The sequence below is a fragment of the Lygodium microphyllum genome, chromosome 2 (assembly GCF_053477565.2).
Source record: "Lygodium microphyllum isolate KBCC chromosome 2, Lygodium_microphyllum_v1.1.10, whole genome shotgun sequence".
NCBI lineage: Eukaryota > Viridiplantae > Streptophyta > Polypodiopsida > Schizaeales > Lygodiaceae > Lygodium > Lygodium microphyllum.
In genome coordinates this window covers 101,645,704-101,672,694 of record NC_141136.1, presented here as the reverse complement: position 1 = coordinate 101,672,694, position 26,991 = coordinate 101,645,704, and the positions used below count along the sequence as shown (strand labels likewise).

The window sequence follows — 26,991 nt, the reverse complement described above, 5'->3', positions numbered from 1 at the left end:
AATAGTTAGCACAACTGTAGTACATCAGCCTTTCCTAGCACATGGATTTTGTGTCGCTGAAGTCCCTTATGTCTTTTCCGTCCTTAGAAAATCTTAAGTTGGATTGACAGATCCCAGAGCATAAGCGATTCTTGCTGTATATGCCTCGTGCATGTGTCTCCCATTGTCAATCTAATTGGAAGCATTGTCTTCCATAGACAAGATTCCATTTTGCTCCTATTAGTATTAAGCCCTTGGCTATTGGATCCATTTACGAGGGAAGGCCATTGGTTGCCCTAGAATTCACCTCAATAGTTTACTTTTCTACATAATATGCAAGAGATGGGGACGATTACTAGCCATCATTGTAATTCTTTTGAGCTTCCTAAGGCTTTTGGATGCACTTGAATTGGCCAAAGGACTATGAATGTACACCGCCATGCATTGTAACTACCTTATAGCTATTGCTGGTTAGTCCAAAATACCTAGAAGATTAGACAGGTATCTTGCCACATGGTTACCTTTGGATATTTGCGCTCATCTAGTGTCCCATGTAAGCCGTTTGAAAGAATGCATGGGGCAAGGTGCATTGTTGGTCTCGATTGAGGAAGCCCCCATCCTCTGTTACTTTTCATCCTCTATGGCTTGTGTGGAGTTATCTGTGCAGGTTGGAGATCTATGTGGGGGTTTCACCCAGGTTTGGCTTAGATCCAGCTTGTTTGGCTTAGGCACAAAAATTAAATTGTAGTACTTAGGGCTTGCTCGTAAGAAAACAATAACTATTGTGTTGGTATTCACATTAGAGATTTGGCTTGTGATATTGCAAACTATCTGATAGAGGTGCTTCATTTCTACCATTTCAATGCAAAATAGTTACCTGTTGCTCTACCATTGTTGAGATATTTTGGAATTCATCGTTGAGCATTGCATTATGATTACCCTAATATTATATGAGGCTTCAATGTTTCAAAATATTGCTTAGAAGGTAGATTAATTATGTTTGCAAAGAATGTTATCCTACAAGCTTGTTATGTATGTTAGGACTAGCACAAGTATCTAGGCTCTAACACATGCTGGTCCTAAGGTGGTAGTTAGATTACAGTGGCAGAACACTAAAACTTGGCAAAAGGCCACTTAGCACAAGTGGTAGGGTCTAGTTATGTAACAACACCTACTGACAAGTCTTCAAGCAATGGTAGGTACATCTCATTCGTCTATAAGACTAAAATATATTTAAGTTTGCATGAAAAACCATGTTTGTAGTTTAGAATAAGTTTGATGTTGTAACTTGCATAAACATGATAGCCCAAGAACAAGAAATATAGCACATTGACAAGTGTATCTATATACGTTCAATATTCTTGGTGACTTTGATTATGAAATGTACTATGCATCTTTTGATTGGTTGTGTGGAATCAGCTCACACTCTAAGGTGAGAGTCCCTTCCACACATGCCAACATTGTTTTATTGTATGAGCTTGACATTCTGCCACTTAGTGTAGCTTACTCTTGTGCATGAGTCCATCGAAGGAAATGAGTTTCTCTCTCAATTTGTTTCCAAGTATGTTATTGTTAAAACGATTTTAAGGGAAGTGTCCAAATGGGTATAAAGAATCATGTATGGTGAGTTGTGATAAGGTACAAAGGAGGTAGGGAGCTGGACAAATGTATTCATTAACTTCTATTCACAGGCTAGCGCAGCATTGGATAGATTGCCAATAATCTCTCAGTTTGCCAAACCAAGCTACATGGGGAAAACAGGGATGGATGTAATAAAGGTGCAACATTTATCTTGTACATGTGTTCTTTTGAAGGTTGTATCATAGGGAAGGTTCAATCATAGGAAATGTATATTAAGCTTACCTTTGCCTTTGGTTGTTTAATTTTGCATGCATAGCCATTTAGTAGTTCAATTAAACTTAAGGACATGCTCAAACGTGCTAGAAAATTCTATGCTGATATTAATAGAAAAGTTGGATCTTTGTTGTTAGTTCCTCTTTTATGATGTCTATGTGTCGAATACGTGTAAGTGCATATCTTGGAACCAATACCTTACTGTGTAACTGTGTCTTGTGCATGTTTCTACTGAAAAGTTGTGTGTGGTATATGATTAACTCCATCTTTAACTATGAGAAGGTAGACATAAAAAATCGGGCTCAATAGACAGTCAGAAAAGAGAGGAGAGTTGTTTTTTGCTTTTTGTAGCATGTCTCTACCAATCAAAGCCCATTAATACTGATCCAACTCACAAACCCCCACGTCCCATTCCCACCCACCACATACCCCAAAACTACTACCACCCTGCACGCTGCCTTGCTCAAAGATAAGCCTTATAAGGGTGTATAGGAAAATTGGAGGAGAACCATATACATTTTAGGTGTTAATAGTCTTGTTCTAAAGAGAAGATGTTCTCCCTTTGGTGATGCCAATCAGCCTCAAAGATCTTTTCATTCTCAATCAAAAAGGATGATAGACTCATATGGTTCTTAGGATTGAATTGACTTCTAGAGAGAGGATATTCTCTCTTTCATGATGCCAATTGGTGATCTAAGATCTTCTCATTCTTGATTCAAAAGGAAGATAGACATATAGGGGAAGAGATTGAAATTGACAACTTATTCAGGCTGTGCTCCTCAAAGAATTAATGTGGCAGCCCTCTGCCATTAAGTGGCATGTTGATTCAATTGAACCACTTGTTTACAACCTACAAGAAGGACAGATATGTTGGGCATATGAGAGGAGACCCTTGTAGAGACTTGATTGGATCTAGGAGAGTGGGTTTGCAAAGATCCCTTTTTGAAGAGGTCCGACATCCCCTTTTTCCATTGCATAATCAGAGTATAGAGGAGGATTTAGTCAAGTAGAAATGTTGACTCCAATACTTCTCAATATTAGTATAGATAGGGTTCAGCGAGATTTCTGGAGGAAACTAGAGAAGAGCTTCAGGCATGTTCAATTGGCCTTTTTGTTCACTCATGACAATGGTAGTATGCACTCAGCTTTGCTATTATAGAGCTTTAGTCTCATGCTTGAGATTTGGAGCAACCCAAGAGACATGGAGACAGGGATTGCCCAAGAAACCATAAGGTTTGGAGAAGAGCTCTCAAGTCCTCTTCAAGGTACATAAGGAGAGATGATGTGAACTAGTGAGTTGTGCTCTTGGTGGGAGTCAAAGAATCAACCTGTGGATATCAAGATTTTGAGGGGAGCATAAACATCAATACCAACAATATTGGACACACTTTGAAATTCGATCACATCAAGTGAACTCCAGGAAATCACCATACACAGGGCTTATTGTTAACAGAGGCATAGGGACAATTACCATATCGGTTCAGAAACACTGGGAATGCTGGTTTCTTGTTGGTTCCCTATTTGATGTAACTCTATAGGCGAGGAATGACATTTTGTGGCAGTTTGCATTTCGTGTTTCTCCTTTCCTTGTCCCTACCTATATACCAAAAAATGCCCTATTGCAAGCCTTGATTTGGTAGTTTCACATTTAACCTTTGGAAGTCTGCCATTTTAAAGGTTGTGCCCATGTCTTGTAGTGCTAATGTAATGTCTATCATGCCCAAGGCCTAGAGCAAGTTTACATGCTTGTAACATACTCCCTATCTTGAAAATGGCAAGTGGCTTTCATTGTGTACCAACAGCATCCAGAAAGGAAAACCAAATATATGTGGTGAAAAATAAGCCAAGCAACATTCACTACTACTGCTGCCATATGCATGCCCCAACATGTATTGCAAACTAGAGTTGTCCATATGATATGTAGTACTGTGGTAAGTACTAAGTAGTCATACACAATAGTAGGCGCTAAGTGTCTAGAACATTGATCATAGAAGTACCAAAGTAGATATATTGTCAGCAAAACAATACCTCACATAAATATACAATGTCACCTAGTGACCTCTAGATATTAGAACCAAGGGGGTGGAGATGCTATCACCCTCACTCCCCTCAAATGGAAATGCCCCTAGCTAAAGTTGGGACAATCGATGTGAATGTGTTAAGTCACCCTCCTCCATCCACTTCATGCATTCATCATTGAATAATTCTTGCACTTCACCAAATAATGATGGAAAACTTTAACTTTCTTATCCTTGTGTGTGAATATGTTCAAGAACCCAGATCTTATCAAGTTTCTCAACGATATTTTGTGGCACATCCCCACAAAAAGGTCCTAGAAGACTCGTATATGATGCATTATGAATTTTTAATGATCAGGTAACTCCAACCTCTAAGCCATGTTTGTGATCCTGTACAAAAACTCTAAATGCCCATACTTTTTTTTTTGCAAATAAAGTGTGGCTAATTATATTACTTAAAAAAAAAGCCTGGATACAAAGAAGTGCTCATGCTCAACAAACTAGCTGGAGCTGATGATAAGTCACTCATATATCAAGTGTACAAGCCTCTCACGGCGGTCTAGGGGGGATGGGGGCAAGAAGCCATGGAGGGGGGGTGTATTGCCATTTGGGGCTGCCTGTTTGCATCGTGAAGAACAGGTCCTATTTGCCCCAAGTGCGCATGAAGTGAGAACGAAGCTGTTGATGAGCTCGAGACTCGCCCTGCACCTGGTCCCATCGGCCGCAGAGGGAGTGGATGATGGAGGTCCAGAGCTCTTTCAAAGTCGCCTGTACTAAAAGTCTCTCCCTTCCGAAAACCTCTTGACACCGCGCCTTCCAGATGTGGCATCGAGTAAGATTCCCTACGATCTCCCATACCTCAGAGCGGTCTACTGTGGGCTCTAGTACCTAGTGGATGGGTAGAGCCTCCAAGCCGACCACTGTGCATGACCCAACCTCAATGATGAAGATCGTGTCCTACATTCGAGCCTAATACAAAAGGTGATGGCCCTAGTTGTTTGCCTGCCATTAGAAAGCACCCCATGAGATACATCCAAGGCTGGGTGCTATACGGCGGAGAATGCGGCATGCTCCTCGCCACACGAGCTACGCCGCCAGGCAATGCTTTGGAGTTTCGAGAGATTGCTATGGGCAGCGTTTACAACCTCCATCCTTTTGCATTTGGGCTAACTAGTTCCCCACTTCTAGGCCTCCATGTGCCAACAGCCATAAGAAATACGATACCCTCCGCCTCCAGTTGTCTCATAGACAGCGCTAGAAAATCCGTCGGAAAGCATCCGTGATGCTATGCTCCACCTAGTATCTGCTACGTAAGGGTGCCAAGTCCATGTCCTCGTGTATCAGGATGTGTTTGCCAATCTTGGCTATGTATTCCAGGAAGCTCGGTGGCTTCTTGGCAACCGCATTGGCCGGCCATAGCTACTCTCCAGGATCCCACTCCAGCTCATCAAGTGGCCTGCTCTCCCATATCCAAAGGCGCCACTCCTGGAACTCCTCCTAGAACACATAAGGGTCCAGAGGCCATGTCTTCCCGTGAAGGCCAACCACCCGAATCCTCCTCCATGGAAGGACAACTATGCTCTCATTGTGCTGCCCTTTGTCAAGAACTAGACGCCCCTCCTGTACGGTAAAGAAAGTCCCATGTGGGGCGCCGCCCACTCTACCTGCTACCTGTAGGGGAATACCTATTGGTGAAAACCTAGCGGCCCATATCTCACCAGGCTCTACCGGCTCTCGTAACAGGGGGTCAAGCCACTCGTGGAGTATTGCATCGTCAATCTCCCTTCTCCTCAACTCAGCTCCTCTCTGGCATCCTGATGCTCGCTGCAACACCTCTTGGTCCGGCATCCTATACACCTCTTGCCACATCTTGATGTTACGAGCCGAGCCAGCCTCCCAACCAGCCCTCTTGATGTGGGGGCGCTTGCCAATCTGTACCCCCTCCCGATCTCTAATCTGGGGGTTCTAGATCACTGGCTGGCGGTCTATCTCCTCATGGCAACCTGGGGGGCTCTGAATAAGGGCCTTACGGAGGCCCTGCCACACACAAAGTAGGTTGTAGAGGAAAGAGGATTTGGGGGGTGTGATCTGGGCCGTCGTGAAGATCCATCTCAAGGATGGCTTCCAATCACCGCCAAGCCTCGGTCTACACTCTTGGAGGCCCTTCTGCAATAGGACCTTCCATGTTAAGGATGGCCTCCAATCTCAAGGATCCAATCACCGCCAAGCCTTCGTCTACACTCCTGGAAGCCCTTCTGCAATAGGATCTTCCATGTCAAGGACAGCCTCCAATCTCAAGGATCCAATCACTGCCAAGCCTTGTTCTGCACTCCTGGAGGCTCTCCTACATTAAGGCCTTCCATGTCAAGGACGGCCTTCAATAAGATCCATCTCAAGGACGGCCTTCGATCATCGCCAAGCCTCGATTTGCACTCCTAGAGGCCCTCCTGCAATAGGACCTTCCAATCACGGCCAAGCCTCGGTTTGCACTCTTGGTGGCCTCTTGCAATAGGACCTTCCATATGTGCCCTCCTGGTGTGAGACCGTGGACTACTAGCTTGTTCAGAAGGGACAGACTTTGATACTCTGGGCCTATGATCCCATGCCCTCCCTCTGACCAATGCCGGATGATGGTCACCGACGCCACCTTGGCCCGGGAGTCCCTGGAACCGTTGGACCCAGCCTAGAGAAAATTCTGCACTAGACGGTGAAGCTAAACTACATATGACGAGGAAAAGCACCAACACGAGGCAATGTACCAGGCCGTCGCTAGGAGGACCTGGTTAACCACCAAGGCCTACTGGCTTGCTAGGGAAAGGTGAGCAGTACTCCAGTAAGTCAGGTTCCACTGAATAGAGCGGAGGTCCAGAAGAAACTATTGGGTGGGAGTGATGTCGAGTCCCACCTAGAACCCTAAGTAACAGACGGTTTGCCCTCTGCACACCCATCTAAATCCCAAGTGGACGCCCCACTCCATGCTAGAGTCTGGTTTCGTAAGGAAACCAATCGACTTTCGCCAGTTGATTTTTGCTCCCGCCGTAGTGCAAAACACCTCGAGAGCTAGTCTCACTCTTTCGAGCATCAACTCATCGTCCTCTATATAGAGTGATGTATCGTCCTCTATATAGAGTGATGTATCGTCTGCATACTCTGAGTCTAGCAGCTTCGTCTCCTCTCTCATCGGAAGTTGGAAGCCACGTAATCCACTCACACGTGACTTGAGGAAGTAGGACATCGCCTCTGCAAAGAATAGGAACGGTTACGGGGCCAGAGGGCAGCCCTGTCGGACCGATCTCTCTAGCGGAAACTCCTCCCCTCGCCTGTCACCTATGAGAACCTTGCTGGTAGCCGATTTGTAAAGTGCAAAGGCCCCGTAGATCCATGCTTGGGGGAAGCCCAACCTCACCATGGTGCCCTCTAAGAAGTCCCAGTCAACCTTTTTATAGGCTTTCTCGAAATCCAAGAGTAGTACCGCCAATCCCTGACCACTGTGCTGAGCCCACTCTGTCGCCTCAAAGAAGGTGAAGACATTGTCTAGGATGCTCCTATCCTGGACAAAGCTTGTCTGTGTGTCATGAATGATATCTAGAAGTATAGGGTGGAATCACCTACCAATCATCTTAGCTAGTTCCTTATAGGTCACTAACAACATGGTGATCGATCTCCACTGGTCCAACCGGTCTCCCCCTTTGTGGAGGAGACTGATAAGACTTGCCGATAGACTCCTTGGCATGCGCCTTGAACTGAAGATTCTTTGAATGCCAGCAGTAGAGGGTCCTTTACCCCCTCTCAATAGGTAGTGAAGAAGGCCTTGGAAAGGCCATCCTCTCCGAGGCATTTTTGCCTGTCCTGTGCATGGAAAGCCTCCTCTAGTTTCTTCTATGTGAAGGGGTCTAGAAGGGAGCGTCCCATCTCCTTTGTGATGAGGAGGGAGGGGATGTGATCCTAGACCTGTTGTCTGCATCACTGTCCTCTGGCTGAGATTGTCTCCTACTGGAAAAGGCGTATGTAGTAGTCAGTGGCAATCTCCATCACCTCATCTGGGCTAGAGCAAATCCTCCCATACTGATCTCGGAGGCTACGTATCTGCTCTCCTGAGGTGTGGGGCTGATGCACTTGGAAGAACTCCTTGCATATTGTGTCTCTCTTCCACGCCCAAAAAGCTGTTGAGGTGTAGAATGAAAACTCCGAGCCTCTATCCTCTAGGCCAGCAAGGGCCGCTCGTGCGCGCACCTCTTGTGCGTGGTGGATGGGATCCCCTGGTGCCTCCTATAGGAGTCTTTGTGTGGTTGCTAGGTCCTGCCGGAGTGCTCTCTCCTCCTCTTAGATCTACTACCTGGCCTCTAGGCCTGTCTTCTGGTAGATACTACTCGACTTGGCTAGGGCCTTTGGAACCTCCTCTGCGATCTGGTCCTGCCCCACTCCCTAGTCCAAATCTGCTCAATCAGTCTCTTCATCTCCTCTCTCGTGTAAGTTGTGTCAGGGATCCAACAGGATCGTGTGTCTAGGGCAGAGGCTGGGGCATCAAGTGTCAGGAGAACCGGGTAGTGATTAGACAAAGTGGTGCTTGCCAACTACTCTACCTGGCCTTTGCAAGAGCATCCCCACTCTCCCACATAAAACCTGTCCAACCGCTCTAGCAAAACTCTGCCTAGCCACCTGTATCCCTAAGAGAAGTCCAGCGACCTCTCCTTGCTGTGGAAAGCAGGGTCTCTCCAAGTATCGCGTGCTCCTACTACCAGTAGGAGGACCTCCCATGCCTCCTGCTCCTCCCTAGCCATGCCCTAGTAGTTTCTACCTCTACCTCTGCCCTGCTGGTCCTTTAGGGACTCCAAGTTGTTGAAATCTCCTCCAACAATCTAGGAGTCCACCTTTGGGAGTCCTGCTGTGATCTCCACTCAGAACGTGCTGCATGCCCTAACCTTAGTAGGGGCATAGACATTGAGGACTCCAAGGCATGAGTCCCCAATGTCCAATTTGATTCATTGAACCTTCCCTGTCATAATCGTCTTGTGATCTCGTACACAGGTGGTGAGGCTCGGGCCAATAAAGGTGCATATGCCTCCACTCCTATCGTGGGCACTGATGGCGTGCTCCCAGTAAGTGTGTGAATTGCCTGGGAGTACCTTTCCTACCCGTTGGGCTTGGGAGGGAGTGAGCTTGTGCTCTTGTAGAAGTAGGATGTCGATCCATCTGGTGAGGGCAGGCTGCAGCTCCTGCTGAACAATCAACTTCCTGGAACCACATGCCCCACTGTAGTGGAGGTTGTTCACATTCCAGGATGCAAGATGTAAACTCATGGGGAAACCTGCAGCTGACCGAACAGGCATTTGTTCGGTGTGGAAGCTGTTGACGAAGAAGAAGAGCTATGGGCCATGCCGATACGCTTTCCTGTAGACCTGGATGGTGAACTCCATTCCCCCATGGTAGCCCTTGGCTGGACCATGGGGGTGATAGATGTATGTGGTGGTACCACCAGAGCATCTATTAGCCAGGCCGAGAGGCGTGACTCTATACATTGGTAGAACGGGCTGCTTGTACCAGGGTCCACTCGATTACATCCATTAAAACTCTCCACCGCGGAGGGGCTCGAAAGATAATGCTCAGATGTGGGACCTGAATCTTGGTCCACCAATTTATGTCCATCATACAACCTAGCCATTGCTGGGAGAAGAGTTCTAATCCTCCTTCTCCCATCCACTGGGAGATGTGATCTGCCACCTGATTCTTCACCTCCTCCTCTGTCTGTGTCATCGTCTAGTCTTGTGTATGAGAGGTTTGAAGAAAGAATGCCTAGTTTGGTCCATCCAGTGGTGCTAGTAGATGGACCTTGCAACTCCTTGACTTGCGTACCACAAAGATTTTCACCTCCACAAGTAGTGGGAACTCTACGCGCTCCGCAACTCTTAGGTAAGACCATGGACCACTGCGAAAAAACTCATGTGGTAACAGCTGTGCTTGTCTCGGGAAAGTGTGACGGGCGGCATGGGCAGATGAGCTGGTGGCTGCGTGGGGAGGGGGGGGAGGGCTAGGCTGCTGGTGAGTGGAGGATGTCGGTGTATGGGGCTACTCACCTCCTGTGGGGGGGAGGGGGGGTCAACTGTACTGGGTGGGGATCAGGGGGATTCATTGGGGGGGGGGGGGGGAGGGGATGGTGGGGAGGAGGGATGAGGGGTGGTTGTCGGTCAATGATACAAGGCGGGTGTGGGGGGGGAGCCAATGGCTCTAGAGAGGGAGGGGGCTGTGGGCTAGAGTCGGAGGGGGGGAGGGTGTGGGGGATGTGGGCCCTCGGGTGAGGTGGCCTGTGACGCCTCCATGGGAGGTGGATGTCGAGGCCTGTGGTCTTGTCGGGTGGGACCAGGAGGGGGGGACGCTCACCCTCCTACTCCTTGCTGCCGTGGTTGTGTTTGAGGGGTTGACTGTGGCCCCTCATGCCGTCTCTCTCTCTCTCTCTGTCGTCTTTGGACCCGTGTAGAGCTGTCCGCGTCCACCTGTGGGCCTGTCAGCGAAGCCGCCTTGGCTCTGAAGCGTGTGCAATCTGCTGCCTAATACCCAAAGTCGTGGCAACGCAGGCACTACCCTGGCTGCCCGATCACAATAACCTCCTGCTTGAAGGAGTGTCCACTTGCCTTTAATCTCCAGAAACTGTGGTATACTCTTCGTCTCTTTCACTGCAACCCGTACCTTTGGGACTCCTGCGGTTGTCATTGTGTTCGTGAAGGAGGCAGGAACGACAGTGCCAAAGAGCTGGCCAAAGTCCTCCGCTAACTGGTGATACTCTATCACCGGTCCAGGGAAAAGTAGGGTGACCGGATGTCTAAGGAACTTGTTGTGGAGTGCGAATGCCTTTGGGACTCTTGCGGCTGTCATTGTGTCCGTGAAGGAGGCAGGAACGACAGTGCCAAAGAGCTGGCCAAAGTCCTCCACTAACTGGTGATACTCTATCACCGGTCCAGGGAAAAGTAGTTTGACCGGATGTCTAAGGAACTTGTTGTGGAGTGCGAATGCCTCCACTATGAAACCATCGTACCAGGGAACCATGTAGATGACCCCCTTCGTGGAAGCATAGGGTAAGCTGCAAGCTCACGGGCTGCATCTTTTGAGGTGAGTCGTGCCATGAAGATCCCTTGCCCCATGAGAATCGCCTCCACGATCTGCGCTGTGCCAATGTGCAGTGTGGAGTGAAACCAATCGCGAAGCTGGGCCCTGGATGGGGAATGTCCTACGACCTGACCAAAGATCGCTTTTTCTTTTAGCTCGAGCTCTGGCATGGACGGCAAAGAGCTATTCCTTAGAGAGGACAACATGCAAGGTGTTTGATTGGGGGGCACTCGTAGAATGCACCGGCCTCTGACTAGAGGTTTCCATTGCGTATCCCTACTGAGAACCTACCAATCACACTACTGTACTGTTGGAGGGGGGGGTGTTGCTGCAAATGGAGGGAGAAATTGGAGAGGAGGGGTGGCGAGGAAGGGGGGGGGGGGGGGGGATTCTGTTTTCTAACGGCGATAGAGGCGTCGGGCGCCATGGATGATGGTGTGGGGGGCTTGCAGGCAGGTGGCCGTAGGGTGAAGGAGATTGGGGATAGTGCGGGGGAGATACCAAGGCGGGGGCCCCGGGGGGGGGGGGGGGATGACTAGGCGTGGGGCAGGTACCAAGGCATGGGGGCCGGGGGGATACTAGGGCGGGGGGTGACCAGGGAGGGGAGACGTGCCAGAGCAGTGGGGAGGTACTAGGATGGGGCGCGGGGGGGGAGGGGGGGGGGAGGGTGACCAAGCATGGGGGAGCAACAGGTGGAGGGGGTGACCAGGCGTGGGGGGGAGGGTGGGGGAGGCAGCGCGATGAAACAGAGAGCTGGCGAGAGAGAGAGGTGCAGCGCGCCGCGTGGAGGGGCAGGCGGGAGGAACGGGGGGCGTGATGGCAGGTTGGCGGTGCGACAAGCGGGAGCTTGTACTCCCTTGATAGTTGTCCTTCACCTTTGAGTGATTTCTTTGCCCATACTATCTAAACTTAGCTTATGGTATGTAAACGCCCCGAACAACGTAGTATGCTTAACAATTATGATATTCGCTTGTTTTCGAGATTTAATTTAAAAGAGAATGAACGCTTAAAGCTGAAAATGAAAATTACTCACAAAATTACAGCCATGAAAATGTAAAAGTAATGGAGACAAGATTGAGGATTGAAGATGGGTGACTCCCCTTGAAGGAATGTATTTCTGCTCAACCCAAGTCCCTTAGGGAAGAGCTCAGTTACAATCAACCTGAGAGTGAGGAGAAGTAATTCTCACTCTCACAAGATCATGCAAAGATGTACAAACACACATGCATTATCTATTATGCAATGATAAGAACTAATTTCTTTACAATATGAGAGAAGAAAGAGGGGAAATCAGCCTTTCTCCATTGTTGATCAGCAGTATATGGATAGGGCTTGCTTCTTGTTGCTAAAATGGAAGAAAGAGCTTGAGAAGGAGGTGCTGTAATGAATTTACAGGCTTGCTGTCCTGTAAAACAGCAGTGATAGAAGAGGGAATATGGAGGAATTTGATAATGGAGAAGTGGGGGATGATGATGGGGATGGATGGGGCCAGTTTCTGGCTATCTGTGGGTGTTGTACATTAGTTTTCAGAAAAAAAAATGATGCTGAATGAAGAAAAACGAGCTCTTATTTATAGGAGAGGGAAGAGCTAGTACAAAAGGGGAAAGTGGAGTAGCACAAGACAAGTGTCCAGCCACATGTCATGAGATGTGACAAGTGGTGGGACACTTGGAAACTTGTGTGACAAGTGTCTTGACACTTGTCTCTTCTCTATGGCCTTCCTTTTTGGGTTGAATATTGTCAAGAATAGAAACAACCAAATTTAGTTAGTACAATCAGAGTACAGAATTTACTATTTTTAGAATGACATCCCTATTTTTTAGGACTAGCATTTTTAGGCTAATTCGAGGCTCCTAAAATTTAGGGACCCCCCAATATGTGTGTCATATGAAAGCTTTTTCCGTGTACATCGCAAAAACGGTATCAGAATCAACTCTCCATCTGATTGTGGATCGAAAAAAGATGTGAACTTTGAGGTAGTGTCTATATTCTCAAAAATGCTCTCAAGAACTTTGTTTAAAAAGAAAAAGAAAATTTCTTTTAATGAATCTTGTTGGGACAAAGTGTCTGAAGGCAAATTATAAGAATAACCTTGTAAGAGACTTTGGAAATGAGAAATATACAAGAAGGTGAAAGGCTCACAAGGCCTGAGTGAATTACCCAACCAGGAGGTCTATAGTTCCAAACCATGTGTCATTGATAGGGAAGAAAGTGCCAGAATCCCAAGTCCTTAGAAAAGCACAGAGTATGAAGAATTTCTATTCAAATCCTGGAGAGTCTCTACAATACATGTGTTCAATAGACCTATTACTTGACTACATTTGCTGGTCCAAATGTACTAAGCAATGATGCCAGCTGTGAGCTCCAATTTGTGGCAATGCCCTGGAGTTCACATTGACTTTGAAAATTTTAAGGTGGCAATCATGCTCAAGAGCTGATCCAAAATGAAATAAGCACGACTACTTTGTGTATACTCCTATCCATAGGCTGTTGAGCCTCTATTTGTGACCTCTAAAACGGTCCCGCATGTTAGACTCATAAACTTTGCTAAGCTGTGAAATGCTATCTTACACACTCGTCTTTATGTCTCATGGGCCCTAGGGCAATCCTAGAAGTGTTTTGGTCTCTCTGGCTCTCCATATCTAACACAAGTGATTGGATCTTTGCTATTTTTCAGCCAAGTGCCAATTGCTAGGTCTCTATGTGCTAGTAACAACCAAAAGAGAGATCTTTTTGGTCTAAAGCTATCCTCCAATATCCTCTAGGAGACACATGAGGAAAGGCCATGGGGATATCTCTGGGTGCCTTTATAGGTGGGTCTCTCCAAACCTGTTTTCCAAGGTTCCATGGTAACCTTTGAAGAGGCTGCCTCCTATTTAGTCAATACTTCCAACCATCCATCATGTAGTTGTAGGGGCCGGGTCTGTCCTATCACAATGAGCCACAACTGTAATCCTCTGATGAAAGCATCCTGTGATTCTCTTCACTTGACTAGGTGCATGACCTAGACAATAAGAAGTAATATACTACATTGTGGCAAGCAGAACCTGGTTAGCCACCAGTACCCTCCCTACTTGAGTAGTCTTGCCATACTCTAGTAGCTTTTGCTTGATGCTCAAGAGTGTGTGCTAGTTGTTGCTTTGTGGTAATGTCAATGCCCACATTGCAATGAAGGTATCTCATTGAAATGTTGTAGGGGACCTAAATGAAATTCTTATGCAGTCTTCAGTCTGGCTGTTTAGTGTTATGAGCTCAAAATCCATAAGAGTTGTTGATAAGAATCCTTGAGGCTCTACAAAAAGTCTCAGTAGCCACTACAAAGGCCCTGAAGTTCCTCTCATTTCCATCTAAATACACAGCTATTTTCATATGCAAACACTGTCCAAAAGCTCTTCAAACTTTAGGATGGACAACTTTATGTCACAGATACTTGCAGTTTTGTCCCTCACATATGAGCTAATGGCTTCTATTACAAACCATGGCTGAACCATCCTGAGCATGGTGCCTTCGAGGAACTCCCAATTGACTTTGCCATGAGCCTTCTGGAAGTAATATAACAAGTTATGTTACTTCCCAAAGTCAGGAAGTATAATTCAAGGTCCTGTCTCCTGGAGTGTGCAAGAGCTGTGGATTCACAGAAGGAAAAGGTGTCTACGATACTTTCCTCCTGAATAAAACCTATTTGGGTAGGCTTCTAATGAGTAGAGTGAGTGTGTGTGATCACAGTGGATGCGAATAACAAAATGAACTGCATCAAGTTGATAGTAGAGCTGTTCTAAAATAGGCAAGTACAAAGGCTAATATTCGGGGTTCCATCTTGGGATACTCTTGCTGTAACAGTGTGCTATGGATAAATGCGCTCCCATCCACCTAGTAGGAGGTGGTTTGCATGTCCTAGGTTGGCCAAGGTTGAGACAATGTCTATAGACCCTCCATGGTTCAGAATTTGCTAAACAAATGTCAAATCAAAGAAATAATATACTAGTTAACCTCTTATCAAAAACTTTGGCACATAATGAAATTTATAGTTTAGCTCTTACGAATTGCTGAGCAACCAAAAAAGTAGTTATTCCTTATCGGGAAAAAAAAGGTTTTGCCAAAACAAAAGTCAAATTATAAAAATCATAATAGGATTTTTAAGAAGGCATAGCCTTGTGCATATACAACAAGTCAACGTTTTCTGTCTTGTACATATACAACAATTCAACGTTTTCTTTGTCATTGCTGTATCGAAGTTAGTAAAATCAGTATTCTTCTTTGGAGACTGGTCCTATGATTAGTTTTCCCACTTGTCTTGCAATGGTCTTTCAAATAGCACTGCATAAACTGTACCGTCCTTGTATGATGTATGTTGGGAATAAAGGCCCATCGTGCCTTTTATATGTGCACGGGTGTGAACACACCCTTAGCACATTTGTACTTTCATATATATCTATCTAAAATCTAAAGAGGTACACACAACAAATTGTACCCAAGAACATCGTTTATCTCTCTCTCTAACTCTGACTCTCTACTCTTGCTCACGTTTTGCTCTCTACTTGACAGTTTCATCACCGGACATTGCATCGCCACTGCACATCACTCACTTCAAACTGGTATCATAGCTGCACCTAAGGTGTTCATGCTTCTTGGACTCCGTGCAGGTCAGCTCAACATTGTTCTTTCAGTGGAGATAGACAGGCGACAGCTGCGACAGCTCGTGCAGTTATGCGCAGGTCAACAGGCGACGTTTTCCGGTCAGGCGACAGTTCGAGGATGCACGCAGGTCAAAATCATCATTTCTTGGTCAGACGCAGTCACGCCCACATCACACACTTTAGGCGTAGGTCAAAACGTCGTTTCTAGGTCACTAGCAGGCGACGGGCTGGTAGCCATAAACCGGGCAAATTCGTCACTTTTCCTTTGCAAAATTTTTCAATTTTCAAATGTTCCATGCAAGCAAGCCCTTTGCTCATTGATAGGTGTTCGTGCGTGTAAGCACAACTTAGAATTTTGCGCAGATTTGTGCCAAAAATTTGCGGATTTGTCCAGATTTGATGCGAGCAAGACACAATAGTGATATTTGTCTCAAAAATTGCAGGAATTTATAACATTCTGCATCTGACATTTGGGGCTTTTCATGTACATGTAAGAATTGGGCTGAAATTTACCTAATTTCTCAACATTGATGCACACTGGACCCCATGCAATTTGGGGCTTTTGCTGTTTGGGTGAAATTGTGCGCCATTTGGTCATTTTATGTACATGCAGGTTTAGTTCCATGCAATTCGGACATCTAGCACTGGGAAAAATTTGGGGGTTTTGCTGAAATTACTCTATTTTGGCAAAATTAACCTATTCTATGCATGTTAGAGATAGTGCAGATGTATGCTTGATGCTTTGAGCATAAAAATTTTGGGGCTTTTGACCGTGCGTGTCAAATTTTGTGCCCGTGGGTACATGTACAACAGAAATTGCAACTAAAATTTGGGACTTCTCATGTAATGTGATGTATTTGTCCTTGGAACAGCTGTAAGTAGTTGTGGAGTGCTGTTGCACAAGGTTTAGTGCTTCTGAAAATTTATTTGCAGATCTGAAATTTCTGCTTTTACATGGTTATTTATTGCTGGTTGGTACTTGTTTGTACCTTGGTGACTTGTGTGACAGTTTGGGCGTGCATTTGCTGAATTTGTTGGTCACATTTGGGCTGAAAATCATGGCTGGCAGCAGTGACAACAGTCATCTCATGCACATTAAGAAGCTGGAAGGAGCACATAACTTTGTAGACTAGCAAAAACAGTGCTATAATATCCTGTTGCAGAAGAAGCAGGCAAGGCCGATTAAGACCAAAGGGGCAAAGCCCGCAGATATGGAACATGAAGACTTGGATGCGTTAAATGAGCTTGCATGCTCAACTATTGAGCTATCGATTTCTGATTCCTTGCTATTTAACATTGAAGGTTTGGATTCTGCCTATGCTATTTGGTCTCGATTGGAAGAACTGTATGCCAAAAAGAGCAATGTCTACTCACTTGAGCGAGTTTAACTCCATTTTCAGCCAGTTGGTTACCTTGGAGTTCAAGATTGATGAACAATTTAAGGCTTTGTTCTTGCTTTGCACTCTGCCAAAGAGTTGGGATAGATTCAAGACTACTATGAGCAATTCTAATGCGATACTTTTGTATGCTGATGTAGAGAGTGCTCTACACATGGAAGAAATGAATCGACAGAACAATGCATCCAATAAGTCTTCCAGTTCTTTGCATACTAGGGGCAGATCACAGTAGAAAGGCAAATCTGATTGCAAGGGACATAGTAAATCATGTGGTAAGGATGTTGAATGCCATCATTGTGGCAAGAAGGGTCACTTTAAACATGACTGCTACAAATGGAAGAAAGAGAAAGGAAAGGGCAAGAAGACAGATGATAGCAAGGAAGAGAAGAAAGAGAGTCAACGTAAGAAGAGCAGTGTGAAATTTGAAGAGGTGAATGTAGTCACTCATGACAATGACAGTGGGAATGACATACTCTTTGTCTCTTCACACTTTAGTACACATGCTTTACTTGCAGATACGGATGATGACATACACACTTGGATTCTAGATTCGGGTGCTTCCTTTCATATCACCCCTTATCGTGAGTGGTTTTTTGACTATATAGGGGGTCGACATGGTTTTGTCCATCTTGGGGACAACTATGCTTGTGACATTGCAGGTATTGGCAATGTGCAGTTGCAGTTTCAGCATGGTTCTATCTTCACACTTCAGCATGTACGGCATGCACCTTAGCTCAAGAAGAGCTTGATTAGCATAGGGCAACTAGATGACATTGGATTTCATACCACCCTTGGTGATGGGAAATGGAAGATCTATAAGGGATCTAGAGTGATTGCCAGAGGTTGTAAAAGTGATACCTTGTATCCTCTCCATATATCTAGTGTGTGTAACCATGTTGTTGCCATGACTGTGCAGCCAAGTGTTTCTTTGTGGCATGGCTGGTGCGGACACATGAGTCAAACTAGAATGAAAGTGCTTTCTCGTTTGGGTTACTTGCCTTGTCTTCGATATGTTGATTTTGAGCATTGTGATCATTGTGTTTATGGTAAACATGCACAGACGTCTCATAAAAAGTCTCTTTGTTGAAATCTTCTCCTCTAAAGTTAGTGCATTTCGATGTATGTTAGATGCCAGGGCTATCTTTAGGGGAAAAGAAATACTTTGTCATCTTTGTCGATGATGCTACACGGAAGGTATGAGTTTACCCTATTCATAGCAAGGACGAAGTGTTTGACAAGTTCCAAAAATTCTTGGCATTGGTTGAAAATCAGACTGATAAGACACTGAAGTGTCTTCGCTCTTACAATGGTGGAGAATATGTGTGCAAGGTCTTTTGAGGCATTTTGTCATAGCAAAGGGATAAAGAGGGGTGGTTTCGCAGATATATAGCAAACCCTGGTAAAAAGCATTGGGAAGCAGTGAAATGTATTATGAGATACCTTAAGGGCACAAAGGATTTGTGCATCTCTTTTGGAAAGCAAAAGACATATGTCGTTGGCTTTACTGATGCAGACTATGCTAGTCATGCGGACTGCAGAAAGTCCACTTCTAGGTATGTGTTTACCTTCGTAGGAGGAGCAATCTCTTGGATCTCCAGGCCACAAAATTGTGTTGCATTGTCTACTACAGAGGTAGAGTATGTGGCTGCCGGTGAGATATACAAAGAGGCTTTATGGCTTTCACGTCTAGTGGGAGAGCTTGGCATTACAGAGTTACCTGTTCTCCATTGTGATAGTTAGAGTGCTATCAAGCTAGCACGGAATCCCATCTTTTATGCAAAGACAAAGCACATATAGGTGAAGTATGATGTATCACTTCATTAGAGATGTACTTCAGAGCAAGAGCATTGAGCTTGTCAAAGTGCGTACAGATGATAATCCTGTAGATCTTCTCACGAAGGGTCTTCTAGCAGAGCGGTTTGCTCATTGCCGACAGATGATGGGAGTTGGATAGGTGTGTGTATTTCAGCTTTGTACATACCTAGACTTAGCTGATTCTTTTCTCCTCTTAAGGCACATTGCCTTTAGGTGGGAGGTTGTTGGGAATAAAGGGCCATTGTGCCTTTTATATGTGCACGGGTGTGAACACACCCTTAGCACATTTGTACTTTCATATATATATATATCTATTTAAAACCTAAAGAGGTACACAAGAAATTGTACCTAAGAACATTGTGCATCTCTCTCTCTGACTCTCACTCTCTACTCTTGCTCACGTTTTGTGCTCTACCTAACATTTTCATCGCCGGACATTGCATCGCCACTGCGCATCACTCACTTCAATATACTTGTGAAACTCCTTTCTTCTTGTTTAATGAGTCTACTCTGGATGCATCGCCCTAACTTGATCTCATATATTGTTTGTAGTTTACCTGTTATGAATTGCCAAGCATAGAAAAAAGGAGTGATTCCTGATATGAAAAGAGGTGTTTCCAGAACAGAAGTCCAACTTAAACAGTCACAATAGGAAGTTTTTAGAAGGCATATGCAGGGTTTGTAGGGTTCCTTTCTGTTATATTAGACTGCATAAATTGTATCACCGTAATGATGTATCTTCAAACTCCTTTCTTCTTGTTAAATGAGTGTACTTGGGATGCATGGACCTAACATGCTCTCTTATATATAAGCCATGTTCGAACAATGGGTATTGCACTGGTCCTCTACACCTGATAACTCCAGTGCTTGGATTCCATTGATGCCAGCACTTGCATCTATAGTCACATCAAAGTTAGCTTCCAATGGCCATTTGGTAGGCTATCCCATCCTGGGTTCTTTTGACAGGGGAAAGTAGACATCAATTTTTTCTTTGAAATCTGCATCCGTACATGTCATCCACACTTGATTATGAACTGAATCCAGCACATGTTTGATTTGCAATGATAGAATCATACTCATGGGCCAATGTTTGAGCATGCTGACTGAACATGGGCCAAGCATGTACGGCCCCAGATTTGTTTCCATGACACATGAAGGTCATTCTTGCATGCATAAATCATATTCAAACAAGCCCAAATCTACCTAGGTTGTGTTCACTAGTCTTATGGAGAAAATACATATTATGGTTATGCAGAAAAGGAGATTGCAGTTAAAGCTTTTTTATTGTACAATAATGTTTACTTGGATGTTTGCATCTGTTTATCTGAAATTTCAGATTCTAATAAAATTTAATACATTTTTGTTTTTAGGCAGATGTAAAATTTATACTATCAACAGTTTTCAATACATTAAATTTACCAATCAACAAGGCAGTTCGCTTGGCAGAGAGTCGAAAGTCTGAGGGACTACTTGTTACATCAGCATTGTGCCCTATGCATGGCCCTGTTGTGCGAAATACTCTCACAGAACTTGTGCGAGAGTACCGTATGGTAATACTAATCTTGATGCCTTCAACTACTTTTGTTCATGTAACTTGCTGTTATGAAATCTTTGTTTGTCTTAATAGGATTTCTTTTCCTTTGGAACATTTTCTTTTTTCCTAGTTTTGCATTGTATGAAATTTCTCAAAGCCAAGATTTGTTATGCTCAAGAGTCAGAATTGTGCTGGGAAAAGAACAGATCTGATGGTGTTCTTCATAATATACCTGCAAAGTTCCGTCTAATGATCTTGACCTTGGCTTCTGTACATTTCCTGCATCATCTGAAATTGTTTCTGATTGCATTTTGGACTGGAAGAAGGTACAACCAATTTGGGGAATGGTAGGAAAATATTTCTGCCTGTCTACCTAAAGAACCTGTGTCTTTTAAAATCCAGCACCCTATGAGAGAGATTTTGGGAGGATGACCATAGTTCACAGCATGCATATGCCAGACTTGCACTTCTATCGGTACGACTAGCTTGATGATATGATTTTAAAATTTCTTTCACTTTCCTCATCTTTTCTTAAAGTAGAAGGATTCTACAGTTGTCTTACTTTTTTTTCAGAGGAGAAAAAAGTCTATTAAGATTCCTCAGAATAAAATATGCTTGGTACATCTGGATAGCCAGATGTAGCCAGGCTGTTGATTTTTTGGGCATATTTACTGTAGAGACTCTCCCCAGGATCTGGACAGAGATTGTGCATACTCTTCATGGGAGATGGGAGAGAATACAGGGCAGTTTTGAGACTATGAGGAAGAGAAGAGATGCTTTTCTCAGAACATGGGATTCTGGCACGTTTTTCCTCTTCCAGACCCACATGGTCTGGCATTATAGACATCTTGACTAGCTTTTCACTCAAGCTTTGTGATATACTTCCTCTTGTTGCATATTTTTGAAGATGGAAGCCCCTTACGGGGCTGCTTTGTACTTGGTTTTTTGCCTTGGGGCACTTCGTTCCAAGGTTTGTTAATAGGATTTTTTCTTTCCTTTGAAAAAAAAAACAAGGCAAAATTTCAAATTTTGAAAGCAGCCCTGTAAGGGACTTCCATATCCAAAAATATGTAACAAGGAGAAGTCTGTTACAAAGCTTGGATGAATAGCCAGTCGGGAGGCCTATAATACCAGACCATGTCGGTTTGAAAAAGAAAGTGCTGGAATCCCATGTCTTGAGAAAAGCATCTCTCCTCCTCATAGTCTCTGAAATGCCTTGCAGTCTCCCATCTCCTGCATAGAATATGTATAATATCTGTCGAAATCCTAGAGAGAGTCACCATAGTAGATATGCCCAAAACATCAATAGTCTAGCTAGTTCTAGTCGTCCATATGTACCAAGCAATAATGCTAGCTACAAGCTCCTATTTGTGACAATGCCCATGAGTCCACACTATGTGTGAGAAATTTGGCATGATAATCATGTTCACAAGCTGCCCCAAAACAAGAGAGACATGACAGCCTCGTACATCCTCATATCCACAAGTTGGCCCTCTATTTGTGGCCCAAGCAACTCTCCCCCACATAGCAATCATAGAGTCTGTAGTGATATGAAATACCATCCTAAGGGCCCTTTTCTAGAACTCTTAAGCCCTCGGGCAATCCCATATGTAGTGCCTTTGTGTCTCATGTAGTGTAAGGGATATGGTCTCTACCATAACCAAGCCATGTAACAAGTGCTAAATCCTTGTATGCTAGTACCCAAAGAAAGAGCGAAATGTTTTTTGTCTAAACCTGTCCTCAAACAAAGTAATCTTCTAGTAAAAATTTAGAAGACTTACCTGGAGCTTCTATAGTATTTATCGAAGCCTTTGAAGTAGACTTTGCCTTCTTTGAGGATACTCTATATCACCACGAAAGTACCCCCTCTCATGGCAGACAAAGTAGTGACCCTTAGAGCGATCCTCACTATGAGTTACTTTGTGCTTAGGATTCTTCTTCTTGCGTACCTCTGGGGGCAATTAATGAGTTGTTGCTGGGATATAAGGTTTCTTTGGCTTGAAGGTTGAGGTAGCTCATTGGGACCCACCTGACGTGACTAGCTGCCCCTATTTGTAGCCAAAGCATTATCAAAATTTTTGGCATACCTATAGATGTCTTCTAGTGAATGTAATGGATTATGGACCACCTCATTCTAGTAGTTGGGTGGTAATCCAAAAATGTAATGCATATAGAGTAATGCCCGAGGATGATCAAAAGTCTTTATTTTGTGAAGAAGATCTAAATTCTAAATACATGTCCAAGGTCATCTTCCCATGTGAAGCTCAAATAATTTGAAAAAATATTCAATTTGTGTAAATTTCAATTTGTGTTAGAAAATCAGAATGAGCAATGGAGGAGAGAGAAACGAGATAATGACAGTGAGTGAGGTGAAGCTAGAGAGAAGAGTGTACTTGCTGAACTGAAAGATAGAGTGAAAGTACAACTCTAGTTTAGGTTATCGGTCGTCCTAACTAGCCTTCCACCAACTAACTAGAGTTAGGTTTATTTCCTCTTGAGCCTAGTGTCACTACTTTAAGTTCCTAAGACACTAGGTGTACACTCTCTACATTGACACTTTATTAAGTGTCCACACCACATGAATTACATTGGACATTGTTGAGAATGGACAAATTCTAACATCCCCTTGTAGTGCCAATGTCATGAAGTACAAGGATAATCAATCACAAAGGTTAATAGGGTGAAGGACTTTTGAAAAGTCTCAAACTTCTCATGTGGTAATGCTTTGGTGAAAATATCTGCAACATTTTCTTGTATGGGCATATACATCAAGTTGATCTCTCTTGCATAACATCTTTCTCTAAGGTAATATAATGCACCTCAATGTGTTTCATGTGAGCGTGAAACATAGGATTTCGTGTTATTGCAATAGCACACACTCTTAGAAAGAATGTGTATAGGACCCTCCAATGGTAAATGTAGATCTGCTAACAATCTACACAACAATACACATTCCACTGTTGTTGTGAAGGCTGCCCTGTACTCAGCCTCACAAGATGAGATAGACACTATAGGCTATTTTTGCCTTAGCCATGAAATACATAAATGAGCTAGAAAGAAATAGTGTCCACTAGTACACTACCTAGTGTTTGCATCACTAGCCCAATCTGAATCACTATAAGCTTATAAGTGCAAGTCTCTCTCCTCGGGAAATAATGATGCATGTAACTAAGTACTTGCAAATATTTTGAAGATTCGCCTAATAGCTTGCCAATATACAGTCCATGGGCTATGCATATAACTGCTCACGTGAGATACTGCATACTGAATGTCAGGACATGTGTTGCAAAGGTAAATAAGACAACCAAAAACCTAGCTGTAAATTGCAACATCATGTATAAACAGCTTTAAGTCTAACTCCATAGGAGTGCACATAGGTTTGCAATCTTGCATATTAAACCCGTATAACAACTTATCCACATACCGTGATAGTGACATGGGGATACCATGCTGATTTTGTATGAACTAAATCCCCAATAGAAGTGTAGGTAGCCCATATCTGAAATGGCAAATGCATGTTTCAATTTAGCCTTGAAATATGCAATTTTATCCTTTTTAGGTCGAGGGAGCAACATGTCATCTACATCAATAATGATAGGCAACAAGTCCCCCCCTTCATTCTTAATGTATAGAGTGGGAGCAGTTGGACTTTTTTTAAACCCTTTGCTGGCCAAATAAGCATCAATTTTAGAGTATCATGCACAAGGGGCTTGTTTGAGACCATAAAGAGCTTTACCTAGCTTGCATACCATGTGCTCTTTTCTTTTAACCACAAACCTTGGAGGTTGTGACACATAAACATCCTCATGGAAATCCCCATTTAAAAATGCTGTCTTAATGTCCAATTGATGTACTTTCAGCCATAATTTGCAGCCATAGCAATCACACATCTCACTGTATTCATACCTTTGGCTAATGAGATGGCTGTTATAGACTCTCCAGGAGAGTAAATTGGATGCTTCTTTACCTCAGTGCACTAGAAGGGCTGTGAGACATGCAACATATGATGTAGGGGGGCACATTTGGCTGATAGTACGGAAGTAGATGATTGTGATGAGCATGTGCTTATGAGTTCACTATTGGATGATGATGAATCTACTTTTCTTGGATGAAGCTCAGCAAGATGTACATTGGATACATGCTATACTGGATGAGCTAGATTCTATTGCCACTAAATTCACCGAAGATAGATCTTGAGTGTAGTAACCACCAATTGGAGTAGAAGCTAATGGAGAAAGGTGTTGAAAATATAAAAACGACTTGTTGTAGATGCAAATGCAAATCTGGCCAATGTTGGAAATGGAAAGGTAGGAAGCTCGAAACTAGAACGCATTAGTCTTTGGGGTTGGAACTGGTTAATGTAGCAACATGGCCGCTTGAAGATGATGGTAGGGTTGGACAACTAGTGGATGAGGGCTGATGGTCGAAACTTGCAAGACAAGGATGGAGATGAATAGTGGACAATTTGTTTATTTACAAATGCAAAAAGATCCTCCCAAATTAGGGTTTTACATGTGGGACACAAAGACTTTCTCGAATTGCTCCCCATTTAATAAAGCTTTTGGTAATTTACATATTTTGGGGCCATTTTAAAGAGCTAATCAGTATTTAATACTTTTTAAGCTCAACACATTGCTTAGTGCAAGGATCCTAGAATAGTGCTTGAGAACACATCTTCTCCAACAACCCCAATGTTGTAAAGTGTATATCTAGGTGTCAGTCCAGTTTGTGTTGTCTCTCTCAGAGAGAAAGTGGACCCTATGAACAAGACACCCAGATTTATACAAGAATCTACATACTCTATCCCTTGTTGCCTAGAAGTTAAGCTTAGTGCCGACCTCTTAAACCATTGTGGTGTGGTATTAACTGCTATGACTTTGGTTTTAGCAAGGTTGACTAAGAGTTCACTATCTTGTGGAAAGAACCACGGTTCATCCAAATGCCTCTTAGCCTTGTGGAGAATCAACTAATATCAACACAATATCATTTGCATATAGCAAGAGGGATATTCGTGTAGCGGCTAGTTAGGAACCTCGATCTTTTTCCTTGAAAATATAGTGAGAGATCTCATCAATGTATAATCCAAAACATGTTGGTGAGAGAGGAGATTCTTGCTTCACTCGAATGATGGAGTGAATAGTAGCTTATAGACTCGTTAGGTGTCTATATTGTGCCATACACGTTCGCATTCAATGCTAGAAGGCCCTATGAACTCTCTAGGTATTGCCATGCCACATGACTTATGCATCAATTTGGCCCTCATGAGTGTATCAAAAGCTTTGTAGAAGTCCATAAAGTAGCAATTGATATGTCTAGTATGGGCTCTACCCTCCTCAACAATGGCTTTAAGTGTGAAAATATGGTCCAATGTTGACTTCTATGTACATGGGCTCTACCCTAAACAATGGCTCTAAGTGTGAAGACATGGTTCAACCTTGAAAAGTCTCTCCCAAGTCCAACTTTTCCTTGTGCTATAAAGTGGACTCTCTTTGGCCATGGACTCAACCCCGTGAGGAGTTAAGTTGGATACAAGACAAGTCAAACAAGACTAGATTCGATATAAGACTTGAATTGTATAGGACCTTGTAGGAGCCTCATAACAAGTGTTGGCAAGATTGAGGGGCTTGTAGCCCGACCCCTATTTATCTAGAGTCTAGGGAGGTTTCAAGGGAAGCTTCTAGGGTAGTGCTGACAAATGGATGACAGAAGCATCAATGAAATAAGCAACGATTAAACCTTGATGACAGTAGCAATAACATTGGCAATGTGTACATAAGCGATGATATGAGCATTGACATAAGTGATGACACAAGCAATCTCCTAGAAATTTTTTAAGAAGCTTCTTGAAACTTCTAGTAACTTTAAGAAAAAACCAAGCCTTATCAAGCTTGAGCATTTGTGGCAAAAGTGGGCAGACTTTATGAATGCTGATATCATTGAGGTAGAGGCTGAGGATGTCTTGTCCCATCTTCCACGTTGGAAAAGCTCCAGATGGGGTGGCTTGCCAAATGAACTATTCTCAGCTTATGTTGATAAGCTCAAGATCCACTTGCTTGATTTTTCAGCAAGTTTAGAGAACAGGCTAGATGTCAGCTGGTTGGAGACCCATTTGTGTTTTGGGATCTTTGTATATAATCTTCTCCAAGATCATTGTTAATAGTTTTCAAAAAAAATTTCCAGAGTCGTTTTTTTTCCAGAGAATAGAAATTCTATTAGGACTCCTCTTAGTAACGGATCTCGAGGTAAAATTTTCTAGAGTTCATTCACACCATCCAATATAGTTTCATTATGGGACATTATATTATGTGCAACATTTTGGATGTTCAATTAGGAATAGATTATGCTAAAGCTTCTTGTCAAGAGGATGTTATGATTCAGCTAGATATTGGAAAAGCTTTTGACCATGTGAGATGGTTCTTTCTTTGACAATTAATCTCTTCCATGGTTTTGGCTCTTGAATGACTTCTCTATTGATACAATCAGGTCTAATGGAGTGGCATGCATAGTACTCAATGGGGGGTAATTGAAACAATTGCTCATTCTCAATCCCTTCATTAGGGATGCCTGTTGAGCCACCAAATTTAGGGTTTTCTTTAATCCATAAGTAGGCCTCTCTAAATCAGCCCCAGAAGCTGACACAATCAGGTCTAATGGAG

The 26,991-nt window shown here is 43.7% G+C and overlaps 1 protein-coding gene across 2 annotated transcripts in view; it reads left to right on the top strand.

Annotated features, from left to right (window-relative positions):
• LOC148040101 (uncharacterized) overlaps positions 1-26,991 on the top strand; it is a 176,857-nt gene that overhangs the window by 85,030 nt on the left and 64,836 nt on the right. For both annotated transcript variants that reach the window (XM_087696621.1, XM_087696620.1), the window contains exons 8-9: positions 1,671-1,757; positions 20,172-20,351. In XM_087696621.1, coding sequence (XP_087552747.1) covers positions 1,671-1,757; positions 20,172-20,351 — 267 coding nt within the window. The remainder of the gene's footprint in view (positions 1-1,670; positions 1,758-20,171; positions 20,352-26,991) is intronic.